Source organism: Staurois parvus, unplaced genomic scaffold, assembly GCF_062004578.1.
Source record: "Staurois parvus isolate SC_StPar_1 unplaced genomic scaffold, SC_StPar_1.0 ptg003601l, whole genome shotgun sequence".
Classification (NCBI taxonomy): Eukaryota; Metazoa; Chordata; class Amphibia; order Anura; family Ranidae; genus Staurois; species Staurois parvus.
Window position 1 is genome coordinate 260,965 of NW_028321397.1, and position 19,602 is coordinate 280,566.

Sequence of the window (19,602 nt, forward strand, 5' to 3'; positions counted from 1 at the left end):
GATCCGAATGTGCAGCCAATGCTAGAGCCGGCGAATGTAGACCGGAAGTGGCTAAAAGAGTCCGGAGGAGATCAGCAGCACCGAGATGGGGACAATGGATTTAAAAAAAAAATGCGAAAAACACAATTTCCTACGATTAAAAAAAGAAGGACAAATGATAACGATACGCAGCACTTTAGCCAACTAACTGTCATCCAGTTTAGGGTTCAGATCTCCGGTGACCCCCCCTGAGGAATGTTGCATTTTGTAGAACCCGATCAATATAATAAAGATTAGCGTGGATTTTGCCGCGGAGCCCCGCAGGGCAGCTAAATACCTTCGAAAATATTTGCATTAACTGCTAAAAGATTATAATGAAGTTTTTTTATCGGGAGGGGGAGGGGGGGGAGGGGAGGAGGGTGCAGATGGAAGCTCGGTGTCTTTAAGAGCTGAGCGTGTCTGCAGACCCTCCTCCTGGCCCTGGACACTGGCTCGGGGGAAGCGGCATGTGAAGGGCACTGCGTGTGTGTGCCAGGCTGTGTGCTGCCACTGTATGCTGTGCGGGAAGGCGCCCGGTATACACCGCGCAAAGGGTCCGTTTCGAGGAGAGCCCGGGGACTTTGCACGGAGGGGCACCGCAGGGGCCGCCAGGGGAGCCGATCTGGGTAGGAGGAATTCCGGGACGCTGGAGCCATGGCAGGGGAGAACCAGATCAAAACGTCAAACAGCAGTCCGGGGCACGACGCAAAGGCACCGACGCCGCACCTGCCCGACGCCCCGCCGAGCCAGGACCCCGGCGCTGAAAAAGTGACTCTAAAAAAAGAGATCGGGCTGGTGAGCGCTTGTGCCATCATCATAGGTAAGAAAATCGCCGGCGGCGCACCATCACCTTCTACGAGTGCCAACAGGTGCCACCGCCGAGATCAGACGGGTGCAAGAAACATTCTGATTGGTCGTGCCTAGTGCCCTGATTAAGCTCAAAGTGTTTAAAGGGAACCTGTCATCAAACTACCCCCCTGTCTCAGAAGCCTTTAGGGGAAGGGAATCGTTTTCTGCCCCCACATGCTAGTTCTGGGGCTGTCTCATTGCTCAGAGCAGGGGCGGAATGACAACTCATGGGGCCCCCAGGCAATAGGGGATCATGGGGCCCCTGTATCCTTGCCCAAACTCAAAAAAGCCTATGAAAAAGGTACCAGGGCATCTCATGGGGTCCCCTACTGACCCCAGGCCCTCAATAGGGGATCATGGGGTCCCTGTGTCCATGCCCAAACTCAAAAAAGCCTATGAAAAAGGTACCAGGGGCATCTAATCGGGCCCCCTACTGACCCCGGGCCCTCGGGCAGTGCCCGAGTTTCCAAATAGTCAGTCCGCCCCTGGCTCAGAGTGAAGCTGAGACACCGCTTTACTGGCTCAGAGCTAGAAAACTGGACTGTCAGAAAGGCAGCTTCCATCAAGGGCTTCTGAGACAGGTGCCCACTTCCTATGAGGTCATCTGCAGCCTTCTGTCAAAATTCTTCTTCTTCTTAAAGCTATCTAAAGTCGTTCTAATGGGATCGGTGTGATAGAAACGATCTTGTTTATCTTTTTTTTTTTTTTTATAAACGTAGACATTAGTGCCGGTTCACACTATGAAAACGCAGTCCGGATGCGTTATGGATGCATTTCCACGTTTTGACGCGTTCCGGTGCAGTTTTGATGAGTTCCAGTGCCTTTTTTATGCATTCCAGTTCCTTTTTTTTTATGCATTCCCCCTCTCTTTTTCTTCAATTTAAATAGAGACATGTGCAATGCATTTTGGTGCGTTCAGGGCATTTTTGATGCGTTTTACTGCATTCAAGTACAATGGGTGCACAGAAAAAAATGCAGCATGTTTTACTTTTTTTTCAGCAAGCACTGGAATTGCAAGCACTGATGTGAACTATGACACTGACAACCATATAGCCTACTTTCTGTGCATTTTGGATGCAGAAAAAAAGTAACTGAAACGCACGTAGTGTGAAATGGCCCTTGGTGTTCAAGAATGGTGAGAGCAGTATGAGCCTCGTACAGTTATGTGTCAGCAGACAGGAGGGCATACAAACCAGACAGTAGGACTTATGGAGTTGATCTGCTGAAGTTGTATGTATGAATGTGAGTTAGGGACCTTAGATTGTACACCCCTTGAGGGTTAGGGACTGATGTGAATGTACAATATATATGTAAAGTGCTGCATAAATTGACAGCACTATATAAGTACCTGTAATCAAGTCAAATAGACGGGGAGATAACTGAACACAGCTCATACCATAGACACGCATTGCGGTTGATTTGCTAAAGGCAAGCAGATGGTGCACTCTGCAAGAACAGTTGCTCCAGAGCAGGGGCGGACTGACCATTTGGAAACTCGGGCACTGCCCGAGGGCCCGGGGTCAGTAGGGGGCCCCATGAGATGCCCTGGTACCTTTTTTCATAGGCTTTTTTGAGTTTGGGTAAGGACACAGGGGCCCCATGATCCCCTATTGCCCGGGGGCCCCATGAGTTGTCAGTCCGCCCCTGCTCCAGAGCTTAGTAAATGAGCAGAGGCTATGCTGACTTCATCATCCAATCATGTGCAAGCAAAAATGCAGTTTTTTTTATTTTCCTTGCACGTGATTGGGTGTTCATCGCAAAGTGAAGCTTTACCGTATTTACTAAGCTCTGGAACAACTGCACTTGCAGAGTGCACAGTCTATTTTCCTTTAGAAAATTAACCCCCTGTGTGCCTATGGTATGAGCTGTGTTCAGTTATCTCCCTGCCTTGTGCCAGTATATAGGAGCAGTCACTCTGCATCACATGAATCACTTTGTAGAAACCGGTGCTCTTGGGTTAGAGAAGTAAAGCTGGTATGAGCTCTGTTCAGTTATCTCCATGTAGTGTGCCAGTATATAGGAGAGGTCACTCTGCAGCTATATACCACAGTGCTCTTGGGTTAGATAATTATTCCCGGTATGAGCTCTGTTCAGTTATCTCCCTGCATTGGGCCAATATAGAAAAGAGATCCGTCTTCAGCAGCATATTACTGGAAACCAGTGCTCTTTGCTGAGATATTTAAAGCTGGTATGAGCTCTGTTCAGTTATCGCCCAGCAGTGTGCCAGTATATAGGAGATGTCCCTCTGCAGTGTGTACCACTTTGTAGAAACCAGTACTCGTGGGTTATATTAGTAAAACTGGTATGAGCTCTGTTCATTTATCTCCATGTAGTGTGCTAATATATAGAGGAGATCACTCTGCAGGAGTGTATCACTCTGCAGAAACCGGTGTTCCAAGGTTAGAGAAGTAAAACTGGTATGAGCTCTGTTCAGTTATCTCCTTACAGTGGTCCAGTATATAGGAGAGGTCACTCCACAGCAAAATACCACGGTGCTCTTGAGTTAGATAATTATTTCCGGTATGAGCTCTGTTCAGTTATCTCCTAGCAGTGTGCCAGTATAGTGGAGAGATCCCTCTTCAGCAGGATATTACTGGAAACCGGTGTTCTTTGCTGAGATATTTAAAGCTGGTATGAGCTCTGTTCATTTATCCATTTATCTCCCTGCAGTGTGTCTGTATATAGGAGACATCCCTCTGCAGTGTGTACCACTTTGTAGAAACCACTGCTCGTGGATTAGATTATTAAAACTGGTATGAGCTCTGTTCAGTTATCTCCATGCAGTATGCCAGTGTTTAGTAGGCACCAATTTATAGAAGAGATCACTCTGCAGCAGTATACCACAGTGTTCTTGGGTAAGATAAGTAAAGCTGGTATGAGCTCTGTTCATTTATCTCCATGCAGTACGCCAGTATATAGGAGAGGTCACTCTGCAACAGTATACCACGGTGCTCTTGGGTTAGATAATTATTCCCGGTATGAGCTCTGTTCAGTTATCTTCATGTAGTGCGCCAGTATATAGGAGAGGTCACTCTGCAGAAATATACCACTTTTTAATAAATATGTGCTCTTGAGTTAGATAATTATTCCCGGTATGATCTCTGTTCAGTTATCTCCATGTAGTGTGCCAGTATATAAAAGAGATCACTCTGCAGCAGTATATCACTTTGCAGAAACCAGTGTTCCAGGGTTAGATAAGTAAAGCTGGTATGAGCTCTGTTCAGTTATCTCCATGTAGTGTGCCAGTATATAGGAGAGGTCACTCTGCAGCAGTATACCACGGTGCTCTTGGGTTAGATAATTATTCCCGGTATGAGCTCTTGTCATTTATCTCCATGTAGTGCGCCAATATATAGGAGAGATCCCTCTGCAGAAATATAGCACTTTGTAACAAACATGTGATCGTGAGTTCGATAAGTAATGCCGGTATGAGCCCTGTTCAGTTATCTTCTATCACATGTCAGTATATAGGAGAGGTCCCCTGCAGCTGCATATAATGCCATTTACTAGAAACACGCACGTGGGGTTAGATCAGTAGTCCTGGTATGAGCTCTGTACAGTTCTATCTCTGTTAGCAGATGGAAGAGTTCACACAGCAATAGTATATGACACATCTTACTAATAGGATCTGAAGCCGTGATATTATTATGAGCTCTGTACAATTCTGTCTTTGTTCTGTGTCTATGGACAGCAGAGCTCACACGGTACCCCAGATAGCCTCTAGTATGAGGGATGGGTATAGTGAATATGGTATGAGCTCTGTACAATTCTGTCTTTGTTCTGTGTCTATGGACAGCAGAGCTCACACGGTACAACAGATACCCTCTAGTATGAGGGATGGGTATAGTGAATATGGTATGAGCTCTGTACAGCTCTGTCTCTATAGACAGGAGGGGTGACACTGCAGCAGTATGTCAAAACACGCAATAGACTCTCGCATGGGAGATTGGTACAGGGCAGGGGTCTCCAAACTTTCAGAACAAAGGGCCGGTTTACCGATCTTTAAACTTTGGGGGGGGGGCAGACTGTGGCCAGTGGCAGTAGAAAATGCCTTGTCATTGGTGGGAGTAAATGTGCCATAGGCTTAGTGGGCAGTGGGAGAAAAATAAATTACCAGTGTCACTGGGAGGAATAGTGCCCCATCATTGGTATCAGTGGAAGGAATAGTGCCCCATCATTGGTGTCAGTGGAAGGAATAGTGCCCCATCATTGGTGTCAGTGGAAGGAATAGTGCCCCATCATTGGTATCAGTGGGAGGAAGAGTGCCCCATCATTGGTATCAGTGGGAGGAATAGTGCCCCATCATTGATGTCAGTGGGAGGAATAGTGCCCCATCATTGGTATCAGTGGGAGGAATAGTGTCCCATCATTGGTGTCAGTGGGACAAATTGTGCCCCATCATTGGTGTCAGTGCGAGGAATAGTGCCCATCATTGGTATCAGTGGGAGGAATAGTGCCCCATCATTGGTGACAGTGGGAGGAATAGTGCCTCATCATTGCTATCAGTGGGAGGAATAGTGCCCCATCATTGGTGACAGTGGGAGGAATAGTGCCCCATCATTGGTATCAGTGGGAGGAATAGTGCCCCATCATTGGTGTCAGTGGTAGGAATAGTGCCCCATCATTGGTATCAGTGGGAGAAATAGTGTCCCATCATTGATGTCAGTGGGAGGAATAGTGCCCCATCATTGGTACCAGTGGGAGGAATAGTGTCCCATCATTGGTGTCAGTGGGACGAATTGTGCCCCATCATTGGTGTCAGTGCGAGGAATAGTGCCCATCATTGGAATCAGTGGGAGGAATAGTGCCCCATCATTGGTATCAGTGGGAGGAATAGTGCCCCATCATTGGTATCAGTGGGAGGAATAGTGTCCCATCATTGGTGTCAGTGGGACGAATTGTGCCCCATCATTGGTGTCAGTGCGAGGAATTGTGCCCCATCATTGGTATCAGTGGGAGGAATAGTGTCCCATCATTGATGTCAGTGGGAGGAATTGTGCCCCATCATTGGTGTCAGTGGAAGGAATAGTGTCCCATCTTTGGTGTCAGTGGGAAGAATGGTGTCCCATCATTGGTGTCAGTGGGAGTTATAGCACCCCATCATTGCTCTCAGTGGGAGGAATAGTGTCCCATCATTGGTATCAGTGGGAGGAATAGTGCCCCATCATTGGTATCAGTGGGAGGAATAGTGTCCCATCATTGGTATTAGTGGGAGAAATAGTGTCCCATCATTGGTGTCAGTGGGAGAAAAAGTGTCCCATCATTGGTGTCAGTGGGAGGAATAGTGCCCCATCATTGGTATCAGTGGGAAGAATAGTGTCCCATCATTGGTATCAGTGGGAGGAATAGTGCCCCATCATTGGTGTCAGTGGGAGGAATAGTGCCCCATCATTGGTGTCAGTGGGAGGAATAGTGTCCCATCATTGGTGTCAGTGGGAGGAATAGTCCCCCATGTTGATGTCAGTGGGAGGAATAGTGTCCCATCATTGGTGTCAGTGGGAGGAATAGTGTCCCATCATTGGTGTCAGTGGGAGGAATAGTCCCCCATGTTGATGTCAGTGGGTGGAATGGTTCCTCATAGTTAGTGACAGTGAAAGGATTAGTGCTTCATATCAGTGGGTGAACAGTGCCTCATGGGCCGGATAAAGATAAGTAAAGGGCCGCATCCGGCCCACGGGCCGCAGTTTGGAGTCCACTGATGTAGAGTAACATGCACTCTTGTACATACTCCCGGCGCCTTGGGCTCATCCACTAGGGATGCAGACACTGCAACTTTTCTCATTACAACACTGAGACTTCCCGGGTGGTATAGTGAAGGCTGATCTTCTATGCAGAAAAGATAATCGTGAAGCATGATTCCACAGCGTAAGACTCTCCAAAATCCTTTTACTGGATATATTTATTTATTTCGGGTACTTATATAGCGCCATCAATTTACGCAGCACTTTACATATATATTGTACATTCACATCACTCCCTAACCCTCAAGGGGTGTACAATCTAAGGTCCCTAACTCACATTCATTCATACACATACTAGGGACAATTTAGACAGGAGCCAATTCACCGACCAGCATGTCTTTGGAGCGTGGGAGGAAACCGGAGTACCCGGAGAAAACCCACACAGGCACAGGGAGAACATGCAAACTCCAGGCAGGTGGTGCCGTGGTTGGGATTTGAACCAACGACCGTAGTGCCGGCTCAGAAGGGATCCTATTATCACCAACTAAACTATTTAAAGCCGAAAATGCTCTTTTAGCTGTGGATGAATTTCAGCCTCTGTCAGGTTTATTGCTGCCCCTGTCCCTGTGGTGAGATTCACCCTCTCTATGTGTCCTGGTGACACTTACCATGTGATGAGAAATCCAATATTTTACAGTTGTCACCAAAACAGGTATAGAGGGAAAACCTATGACTGGTGAAAGCCGTTCCAGTGACAATAAAGAGGGGTTTTCCTCCCACTTCCTGAAGTGTCCCCAGAACAGGAAGTGGAGGGAATCATAGACAGGAAACAAAAACTAACAGAGGGGTTATCTAAAGCCAAAATTACTACAAGCGGTGCTAGTTCCCACCCTTTCTTGTTTCATGCCAGCAGTCTCTGACCATCTTCTGCAGTATGTCTGCAGTCTCTGACCATCTCTTGTATCATGTGTGCAGTCTCTGACCATCTCTTGTATCATGTGTGCAGTCTCTGACCATCTCCTGTGTCATGTCAGCAGTCTCTAATAATCTCCGGTATCATGTCTGCAGTCTCTTACCATCTCTTGCACAATGTCTGCAGTCTCTGACCATCTCTTTTATCATATTTACAGTCTCTGACCACCTCTTGTATCATGTCTACAGTCTCTGATCATCTCCTGTATCATGTCTGATGTCTCTGACCATCTCCTGTAATATTTCTGCAGTCTCTGATCATCTCTTGTATCATGTTTGCAGTCTCTGATCATCTCTTGTATCATGTGTGCACTCTCTGACCATCTCCTGCATCATGTCTGCAGTCTCTGACCATATCTTGTATCATGTTTGCAGTCTCTGATCATCTCTTGTATCATGTGTGCAGTCTCTGATCATCTCCTGGATCATGTCTGCACTCTCTGACCATCTCTTGTACCATGTCCACAGTCTCTGACCATGTCCTGGATCATGTCTGCAGTCTCCAACCATCTCCTATAGTATATCTGCAATCTCTGTTCATCTCCTTTATCATGTCTGCAGTCTCCAACCATCTCCTGTATCATGTTCACAGTCTCTGACCATCTCTTGTAGTATGTCTGCAGTCTCTGACCATCTCTTGTAGTATGTCTGCAGTCTCTGTCCATCTCCTTTATCATGTCTGCAGCCTCTGACCATCTCCTGTATCATGCCTGCAGTCTCTGGCCATCCTCTGTAGTATTCCTGCAGTCTCTGACCATCTCCTGTATCATGTTCACAGTCTCTGACCATCTCCTGTATCATGTTCACAGTCTCTGACCATCTCCTGTATCATGTCTGAAGTCTCTGACCATATCTTGCATCATGTTTTCAGTCTCTGATCATCTCCTGTATCATGCCTGCAGTCTCTGGCCATCCTCTGTAGTATGCCTGCAGTCTCTGACCTTCTCCTGTATCATGTTTTCAGTGTCTGACCATCTCTTGTATCATGTTTTCAGTCTCTGATCATCTCCTGTATCATGCCTGCAGTCTCTGACCATCTCTCGTAGTATGTCTACCATCTTGTTTTTCATACTCAAGTCCTGCTGCGTCTACTGTCTCTGATAATGAATATTCACTGAATTTACATGTGGCCTTATGGTGATGTCAGGGGCCACACTTGAAGCCCTCCATATCAGGATCGTTGACCACCACTGCCTTAAACAGGTCACAAATAATAAAAGCTTTTCTCCGCCGTTGTCCGCACACAGATGACTTTATTACAGTAAGCGCAGAGCACGGCGGCCTGGAGCATAGGAAGTGCGCGGCGCTGTGAAAAGGGCCGCCATTGTCTGCATGGAGTCAGTTTAATGACCCGGGGCTGAATAGGCCTCAATGGGCTGAGAAGGCCTCCTCAGTGTGTGGCTCATTATTAATCCATTTGGCCTATTAGCTGGTGGGGACCAGGTACCTGCCCCCCGCGTCCCCTCCAGAATACAGATCGGTTGGCGGATGTGAACGTCCCGAGATGTATTCTTCATCCGCCCCGGAGTCACATAAATCTCAGGCTGGAGTCTTGGCTGGCAGAGGCCTCGGGGGATCGATGTGTGCCCGCTTGTTCCTTGGGAGACGCTTATTCACCCGCCGCGCTGGGCCCCGCCGGTTCCAGATAAAACACAGGAAATGCCTTTAAAAAAAAAAAAAAGATGCTAATGTTGCACATGGCAACCATATTTCAACTGTCAGTCGACCAACGCAAGCACCTCTTTCATTGCTATGGTGACTGTTATTTCTATTTTTGTTATTTTTTTTTTAATGTCAGTTTTGCCCACAGTAACCATAGTCCATCTGCCAGTTTATTAAAGCCAGCATCTTTTTGGTTGCCATGGAGTCCATCATTTGTTTATTTCATTTTAACGTGGCAGTGATGCCCATGGCAACCATATTTTAGCTGTTGGTTTTCAACTGTAAGCATCCCCTTGGTTGCTATAGTTACTGCTAGGTTTTGTTTTTTTTTCTTAAGTGCCCCCATTGCACATGGCAACCATATTTTCGCTGTCATTTTTTTAGCGCAATCATCACTTTGGTTGCTATGGTGGCAGATGTTTTTGTTGTTTTTGTTTTTTGTTACTTTTTATTGTTTTTGTTTTTATTGGCATTGTTTTTTCTTTTTAATGCCAGTTTTGCCCACAATAACCATGGTCTAGTGAGCATCACTTTGGTTGCTATGGGTACCGCTATTATTTTAGGTGCTGGTGTTGCACATGGTAACCATATTCCAGCTGTCAGTTTACTACATCAAGTATCCCCTTTGTTGCCATGGTGACCAGTATTTGTTTACTTTTTTCAACGTGCCAGTGACGCCCATGGCAACCACATTTTAGCTGTTGGTTTTCTACAGCAAGCATCTGTTTGGTTGCTATGGTGACTGCTTTTATTTTCAATGTCAGTCTAGCCCATAGTAACCATAGTCCAGCTGCCACTTTATTGAAGCTTTTCTTTGGTTGCTATGGTAACGCTTTTTTTATGCACCAATGTTGCACATGGCAACCATATTCCAGCTGTCAGTTTACGGAAGCAGGCATCTCTTGGTTGCTATGGTGATTTTTTCAAAGTGCTAGTGTTACCCATGACAACCATAGTTTAGCTACTGATTTTATTCAGCAATCTTCTCTTTGGTTGCTGTGGTTACAACCAGTTTTTTTAAGTTCCAGTGTTGCACATGGCAACCGTATTTACTAAAGAAAGCATCTTTCAGTTGCTATGGTTATTGCTTTTACTTTAAATGTCAGTCTTGCCCATGGTAACCAGAGTCCGGTTTATTAAAGAGAGCACCTCCTAGGGTGCTATGGTGACTACAAGCAATGTGTACTGTGTTGCCAACAGTAACCATATTCCAGCTGCCAGTTTACTAAAGCGAGCCTCATTTTGGATACTATGGTAACCACTGGTAATTTTTCTTTTTAAAGTACTGTGCTGCCCATGACAAACGTATACCAGCGGCCAGTTTACTAAAGTGAATATCTTCTTGGTTGCTACGGTGACTGCTAGTAATTTGTACTGTGTTGCCCAAGACAACCATATTCCAGGAGTTGGCTTCCAAAGCTCGAATCTCCTTGGTTGCTATGGTGACCGCTAGTAATTTATATTGTGTTGCCAATGGTAACCATATTATAGTTTCCTAAAGCAGGCATCTCCTGGGTTGCTATGGTGACCGCTAATAACATTTTAAAGTGCTGTGTTCGCCATGGCAACCTTATTTCAGCCCCTACCTTACTAAAGTGAGAATCTAGATGGTTGTTATGGTGACCACCAGTTATTTACTTTAGGTGTTTATTTAATGACATGCCTTATGCAGGCCATAGACGGGTCGTTTATCGGCTGAATTTTCGTCTGCACGAAAACTCGGCCGATATTCACGCCATTAGTGGGGCCAGCCCGTTGGCCGTTTTTCGCAGATCTTCTCGTTTATTTTTATCGGTCATGCTATAAACCGATTTTTTGTTTATCGGCCGACAATTCGACCGATAAACGGCCCGTCTATGGCCTGCATTAGGCTGGATTCACACTAAAGCGGCGCGGGAAATCGCATGTGATTCAGACAGGAATCGCACCGCACTCCTGTTCAAATCACATGCGATTCTTTGCAGTGCGATTTCAGTCATGCATTTTGTATGGGCTCGATTTGCACCGCACCCGAACGAAAAAGGTGCTGGAACCTTCTTTTGCCACCCCAAAACTAGATCACATGGGTGTTCACACCTATGCCATCCTGTTCTTACAATCGCACTGTGTTTTGGGGTGTCATTAATTGACAGTTGATTAACTGGGGTGTTTTGGGGTGTCATTAATTGACAATTGATTAACTGGGGTGTTTTGGGGTGTCATTATTTGACAATTGATTAATTGGGGTGTTTTGGGGTAGTCATTAATTGACAATTGATTAACTTGGGTGTTTTGGGGTGTCATTCATTGAACAATTGATTAACTGGGGTGTTTTGGGGTTGTCATTAATTGACAATTGATTAACTGGGGTGTTTTGGGGTTGTCATTAATTGACAATTGATTAACTGGGGTGTATTGGGGTGTCATTAATTGACAATTGATTAATTGGGGTGTTTTGGGGTAGTCATTAATTGACAATTGATTAACTTGGGTGTTTTGGGGTGTCATTCATTGAACAATTGATTAACTGGGGTGTTTTGGGGTTGTCATTAATTGACAATTGATTAACTTGGGTATTTTGGGGTGTCATTTATTGAACAATTGATTAACTGGGGTGTTTTGGGGTTGTCATTAATTGACAATTGATTAACTTGGGTGTTTTGGGGTGTCATTTATTGAACAATTGATTAACCGGGGTGTTTTGGGGTGTCATTAATTGATAATTGATTAACTGGGGCGTTTTGGGGTCTCATTAATTGACAATTGATTAACCGGGGTGTTTTGGTGTTGTCAATATTGACAATTGATTAACTGGGGTGTTTTGGGGTGTTATTAATTGACAATTGATTAACTGGGGTGTATTGGGGTGTCATTAATTGACAATTGATTAATTGGGGTGTTTTGGGGTAGTCATTAATTGACAATTGGTTAACTGGGGCGTTTTGGGGTGTCATTCATTGAACAATTGATTAACTGGGGTGTTTTGGGGTAGTCATTAATTGACAATTGATTAACTGGGGTGTTTTGGGGTGTCATTAATTGACAATTGATTAACTGGGGCGTTCTGGGGTAGTCATTATTGACAATTGATTAACTGGGGCATTTTGGGGTGTCATTAATTGACAATTGATTAACTGGGGTGTGTTGGGGTGTCATTAATTGACAATTGATTAACTGGGGTGTGTTGGGGTGTCATTATTGACAATTGATTAACTGGGGCGTTTTGGGGTAGTCATTAATTGACAATTGATTAACTGGGATGTTTTGGGGTGTCATTAATTGACAATTGATTAACTGGGGTGTTTTGGGGTAGTTATTATTGACAATTAACTGGGGCATTTTGGGGTAGTCATTAATTGACAATTGATTAACTGGGGTGTTTTGGGGTGTCATTCATTGAACAATTGGTTAACTGGGGTGGTTTGGGGTTGTCATTAATTGACAATTGATTAACTGGGGTGTATTGGGGTGTCATTAATTGACAATTGATTAACTGGGGTGTTTTGGGATAGTCATTAATTGACAGTTGATTAACTGGGGTGTTTTGGGGTGTCATTAATTGACAATTGATTAACTGGGGTGTTTTGGGTTGTCATTAATTGACAATTGATTAACTGGGGTGTTTTGGGGTTGTCATTAATTGACAATTGATTAACTGGGGTGTTTTGGGGTGTCATTAATTGACAATTGATTAACTGGTGTGTTTTGGGGTGTCATTAATTGAACAATTGATTAACTGGGGAGTTTTGGGGTGTCATTCATTGAACAATGACACCGGTGGCAGATCGCATGAACAGAGTGCGACTTTATTGCAGTGCGGGAAACTCCAAGGATTCGCTGCGTTCCACACATCGCATATATGTGAATCGGCTCGCACAGAGCAGAGACATTCATATTAGATTTAGCCCCACAGGAGCTTACAATCTAAGGCCACCACCACAGAATGGAATGATCTGGGGCCCATGTGATCCGATCACTGCCATTATAAATGAAAGGGCAGTTACTATTGCCCTTAGAAACCAATTGGCATTTCTGAAACAAAAGTTGCGATTGGTTGCTATGGGTAACAAAATATATATTTTCCCAGCCACAGAGGGAGGAATGGGATATCTACTTGCATTTTTATTGCACTAACATAGAATAAATTATTTGCTAACACGTCAACAAATTAAAAAAATGTCCCAGCGTCACTTTTCTATTGCAGCGCAATTACTGGCACCATAACAGGCTGCTTTACCGCAGCAGAATACTGCGCCGCCATCCTTGGATCACAGCTATGGGTGTCAGGAACGCAAAATCGCTAACTTTCCAGACATGCGCTGATTTATACCAGGAGCTGGAGGTGTGTTTTAATATGCGCCAAATGGCATGGAGCCGCAGCACCATGCAGTTCGATGTGGCGCAATTTTACAAAACAGTAGAGGATTTCTTTTCCCGCATTTCTCTTGTGTGAAGCAGTCCATTTAAATAAATTATAAACGCAGGAGAGCGTGCAAAACAATCCTGCGCACAAAATAATGTGAACCAAGCCTGAGGGTAGGATGGTGTGCACCAAAAATGACCTGAACTGATATCCTGACAGTATTGGCTTCTTATGTCAGTTGTATCATCAACAGTAATACAGCTGTCATTCCCCCTCATAATGGGCACAGCAGGTGTACAGACCCGGGAACTCAGCACAGGGATGATGGGAACCCCTCATAATGGGCACAGCAGGTGTACAGACCTGGGAACTCAGCACAGGGATGGTGAGAACCCCTTATAATGGGCACAGCAGGTGTACAGACCCGGGAACTCCGCGCAGGGATGGTGGGAACCCCTCATAATGGGCACAGCAGGTGTACAGACCCGGGAACTCAGCACAGGGATGGTGGGAACCCCTCATAATAGGTACAGCAGGAGTACAGACCCGGGAACTCAGCACAGGGATGGTGGTAACCCCTCATAATGGGCACAGCGAGTATACAGACCTGGAAACTCTGTGCAGGGATGGCAGGAACCCCTCATAGTGGGCACGGCGGGCGTACAGACCTGGGAACTCAGCGTAGGGACGGTGGTAACCCCTCATAATGGGCACAACAGGTGTACAGACCCGGGAACTCAACACAGGGACGGTGGTAACCCCTCATAATGGACACAGCAGGTGTACAGACCTGGGAACTCAGCACACAGATGGTGGGAACCCCCCATAATGGGCACAGCAGGTCTACAGACTCAAGAACTCTGCACAGGGATGGTGGGAACCCCTCATAAAGGGCATGACGGGTGTACAGACCCCGGAACTCAGCACAGGGATGGTGGGGACCCCTCATAATGGGCATGGCGGCCGTACAGACCCGGGAACTCAGCACAGGGATGGTGGGAACCCCTCATAATGTGGACAACAGGCGTACAGACCCAGGAACTCAGCACAGGGATGGTGGGAACCCCTCATAATGGGCACAGATGTTTCCAGAACTCTGACAGTCGGCCATCCATGATCACAGAATGGCGCACAGTCTGCAGATGCTTCTGATGATCGTCAGTCTAGCATTCTCAGTAGTCAGTGTCTTGTTGATAAATCCTATTCCATGATCCATAGGGCCACATCTGCCCCTGATCCACATATCCAGTTCAGGGGTCTCTAAAGCCCGCCCATGCTGATCAGGTGACTAATGCGATCCTGAATTACTCGCCATTATTCTCCATCTTTCTGCTGTCATCCAGTTATTCATTACCCGGTGACAACGAGTGTATGATGACGCGGAGCGCGGGGTCACTGACCTGAATCCAGTGTTTAATGTGATTTGTGAAATGAAGCCAGTGCAGCATTCAGAGGGATAATGAGAAATCGCAGCGCCGTGACACATATCAGCCGCCATATTAGAAAACGATAACGTTCAATTACAGAAACAGAGCGGGGACAGCTTAATATCCACCGAGCATCCTTTAATTATCTTCACCAGGCTAACAGATAAATATACAGGGGATGTATTAGGGTCAAAGGAATTGTGTCCATCCAGTCCTGAGAATTACACAGCTCCGTCACACAGCACAGCCCTGCAATTCAGTAACACTCTCTGGTCTTGTCCCTCCCACTCCCTGCGACTGGACAGTGAAAGGAGAAGCAGGAGACTGATGAGTTCATCTGCCCCTCGCTCTTCTCATCCCTTATTAGCGCATGGGAGCTGCAGCTCAACTGATGGGCTCCTTGTGCTGCTTCTCTCTCCCAGTCTGAGCTCTGCTGTACAGGTTCTGTATGAAGCTCATATCAGGTCAGGTGCTTCCACTGTTTGCATTACATTTGGGCCTCATTCACAGATCCATAAACCCCTCCAATGGGCTCTCATGGGCACAGGTGTTCCATGCAGCCCCCTGCAGGCAGCCTGTTGAAATCAATGACAGGCCGCACGCTGCACGGATCTGTACCTCCTGGTGGGCTGGGTGCAGACAAACTGGATTCCGTACAACCGGAACTGCAACTGGATGCATGCTATGGAATGCGCTTGGAGTTCCGCGCAAGTCTGACCACCTGTCATTGATTTAGCCCAGTTCACACTGAATGCAACTTTGAAATCGCACTACTTCACTTGAAGTAGCGTGATTTCAAAGCTGTGGATCAGCGCGATTTGTCCCTCTGATTTCACTGCGGCGTGCAACTTGATTTAACCTCCCTGGCGGTATTCCCGAGTGTAGCTCGGGGTAAAGTTTCAGCACCACAAGCGGTGACCCCGAGCTACACTCGGGAATACACTGCAGTGCTGCTCCGGGATCTCTTCTTTACTTACCTTGTCCTGCGCTCCCGCGATGTCCCTCCTGCAGTGTCCCCTGTAATGTCCTCCGGCCGATGCCGGCATCTGTCTTCCGGGTTCCGTTCCCTGCGACGTCGGGACGTACGGGGGATGGAACTGGCGGGAGATTTGAAAATGTCAAAAAGTGACATTCACTAAATTCACTAAAATCACATAGTATAACATTCCTGTATCAACCCATTTCACATACATTTTGTCCCGAGTGCTTTGTCCGGCGCCCTGCCTGCATTTTTACTGTTCTTTCTGCCTGGAAACTGAGAAACGTCCATGGCGCCCAAAAAGCGTCCCTTTAGGTCAAAAGCGGTTTTAGACCGGCTAGAGAACAGCGATAGTAAATCAGAACCACTTGCAGAATTGAGTGATAATGATTCGTGGGGGAAATTCCTCATCAGACACTGAAAACGATTCTGCAACTTTGCTCAGCGATGTGCGAACTTGGCGCTATATTTCACATTTCAGTGTTTTTGGTTTGATTATATTATTGAATTAAATGTATTATTATTATATTATTATTTTTTATGATTATTTATTAAATTATAATTTATGATTTCGTGTTTCAAGTTTTATCATCCCCGGGATGTTTACTAGACTCTTGTTCGGACAGATTTCAGTGAGTTATTCCTAAAAATTACAGGCCTATAATAAAAAAATGACATATTTCCATGCAAAAAAATGTACCGCTTTGTGCACAGAAATATGGACATAATCAGACCGCTAGGGAGGCTACGTAGTGTGATTTCAAAGCTGCAATCAGTGCGATTTGTCCCTATGATTTCACAGCGGAGTGCAACTTCATTTAACAGAAGCCAATGCAAGTCGAAATCAAATCGGAAAAAAATGGCGCAGGAACTATTTTTGAAAGCGCACTACTTCAAATCTCACTGATTAAGACAGTGCCATAGAAATATGTTAGATGCGACTTCAGGTGCGATTTGTAAATCGCATGTTGCACAGATCTGAACCAGGACGAAGGGCAGGTTCACACTGCCACGATTTCAGATGCGATTTGTAAATCGCATGTTGCACCGGTCTGAACCAGGACAAAGGGCAGGTTTACACCACCGTGATTTCAGATGCGATTTGGGAATTGAAATCAGATCTAATGAATGTGAATGTGAGTGTCTTAGCATATGCGATTTGCTGCGGCACGACTTCAAAAGTAGTTCTTGCATTACTTTTTCTGCAGTTTGTTGCGGTTTCACATACGTAGACTACAATAGAAATCGCACTGCAAAACGCAAGAAATCATTGGGAAATCTCAAACAAATCTTCAGAAAATGCGGTGAAATCGCAGTCCCAACGATTTCTTGCATTTTGCAGTGCAGTTTCTATTGTAGTCTATGTATTTGAAATCGCAACAAACTGCAGAAAAGTAACACAAGAACTACTTTAGAAATCGCGCTGATAAAAGTGGAAAACACAAGAAATTGTTGGGAAATCTTCAGAAAACGCAGCAAACAAAATGCGCAATTTTAAATTGCAACCAGCCTAAGCCTTGGTTCACACTGGATGTGATTTAAAAACATGCGTTTTGATTGCGATTTCACCGCGTTTTCTGAAGATTTGTTTGAGATTTCCCAATGATTTCTTGCGTTTTGCAGTGTGATTTCTATTGTAGTCTATGTATGTGAAATCGCAACAAACTGCAGAAAAAGTAATACAAATCTTTTATGTTATGACACTCACATTCACATTCATTAAATCCGATTTCAGGTATGATTTCAATTGCCAAATCGCACCTGAAATCGCATCCAGTGTGAACCAGCCCTAAGTGCCCTTTCACACCAGGTGCAGTTGGATGCATTTTTGACCGCACTCCAACTGCATAGAGACAGTCCGAAATCCAGGCAATCCTGGGGTCTCCAAACTTTATAAACAAAGGGACAGTTTACTGTCTTTTAAACTTTAGGGGGACCATAATGTGGCCATTGGGAGTAGAAAATGTCCTGGCAGCAGTGGGAGTAATCAATGCCCCATCTTAGTCTTAGGGCGGGTGTTGGCAACCCGCGGCTCCGGAGCCGCATGCGGCTCTTTTTCACCTTTCCTGCGGCTCTTTTTCACCTTTCCTGCGGCTCCGGAGCACACTGCCCACCAGGTGACAGGCAAAAGGGTCGGCAAGCCGCGGCTCTTTTAATGTAGATCTTCTGTGTGCCGGGCGCCCGCTGGCAAACATTGGCTGTCAGGATGTAGGCGGGGCAGCCCGGATGTAGGCGGGGCAGCGTGACGAACTCCTCTCCTCTCACAGTCCGCCCTGAAGACCAGAACGGCGCGGGAACCCAGCGAGAGGAACGCGCGGAGCAAAGGTAAGTGAATTCACACAATATGGGGAATGAATTACTATGGGGGATGAATTACTATAGGGGGGATGAATTAATATAGGGGGGATGAATTACTACGGGGGATGAATTACTACAGGGGGGATGAATTACTATATGGGGGATGAATTACTATAGGGGGGATGAATTACTATATGGGGGATGAATTACTATATGAGGGATGAATTACTATATGGGATGAATTACTATGGGGGATGAATTACTATAGGGGGGATGAATTACTATATGGGGGATGAATTACTATATGGGGGATGAATTACTATAGGGGGGATGAATTACTATAGGGGGGATGAATTACTATATGGGGGATGAATTACTATAGGGGGGATGAATTACTATAGGGGGGATGAATTACTATAGGGGGGATGAATTACTATGGGGGATGAATTACTACGGGGGATGAATTACTATATGGGGGATGAATTACTATATGGGGGATGAATTACTATAGGGGGGATGAATTACTATATGGGGGATGAATTACTATAGGGGGTATGAATTACTATGGGGGATGAATTACTATATGAGGGATGAATTACTATATGGGGGATGAATTACTATGGGGGATGAATTACTATATGGGGGATGAATTAGTATATGGGGGATGTATTTTCAGTTTTAAAAATGTTTCTCTCAAAATAAATTTCAATCGTGGTTTTGGCGAGATTTGGCTCAGTCGAAAAAAAAGGTTGCCCACCACTGACCTAAGGCTATGATTGTGATTATGACGATACACTGTGGCCCTGATTAACCCTTTGCTTACTGGGCCCTTAAACCCCCTTCATGACCAGAGCGTTTTTTGCAATATATGCAGTGTCGGATTTGTTTTAAATGTTGCAATGGTTTTGCGGCTCCCAGTCTTTTTTTCCCTCTCGGAAACGGGTCCAAGTGGCTCTTTATGTCTTAAAGGTTGCAGACCCCTGTCTTAGGGGGAGTAACAGTGCTCTATCGTTTATATCAGTGGGAAGAATAGTGCCCCATCATTGGTGTCAGTGGGAGGAATAGTGCCCCATCATTGGTGTCAGTGGGAGGAATAGTGCCCCATCATTGGTGTCAGTGGGAGGAATAGTGCCCCATCATTGGTATCAGTGGAAGGAATAGTGCCCCATCATTGGTGTCAGTGGGAGGAATAGTGCCCCATCATTGGTGTCAGTGGGAGGAATAGTACCCCATCATTGGTGTCAGTGGGAGGAATAGTGCCCCATCATTGGTGTCAGTGGGAGGAATAGTGCCCATTCATTGGTATCAGTGGGAGGAATAGTGCCCCATCATTGGTGTCAGTGGGAGGAATAGTGTCCCATCATTGGTGTCATT

At 45.6% G+C, this 19,602-nt stretch overlaps 1 protein-coding gene across 1 annotated transcript in view; it reads left to right on the forward strand.

Annotated features, from left to right (window-relative positions):
- Window positions 1–439: 439 nt before the first annotated feature.
- SLC7A10 (solute carrier family 7 member 10) overlaps window positions 440–19,602 on the forward strand; it is a 72,937-nt gene continuing 53,774 nt past the window's right edge. The window contains exon 1 of the mRNA XM_089667820.1: window positions 440–838. Within this exon, the coding sequence (XP_089523946.1) occupies window positions 673–838 (166 nt within the window). The 5' untranslated portion in view covers window positions 440–672. The remainder of the gene's footprint in view (window positions 839–19,602) is intronic.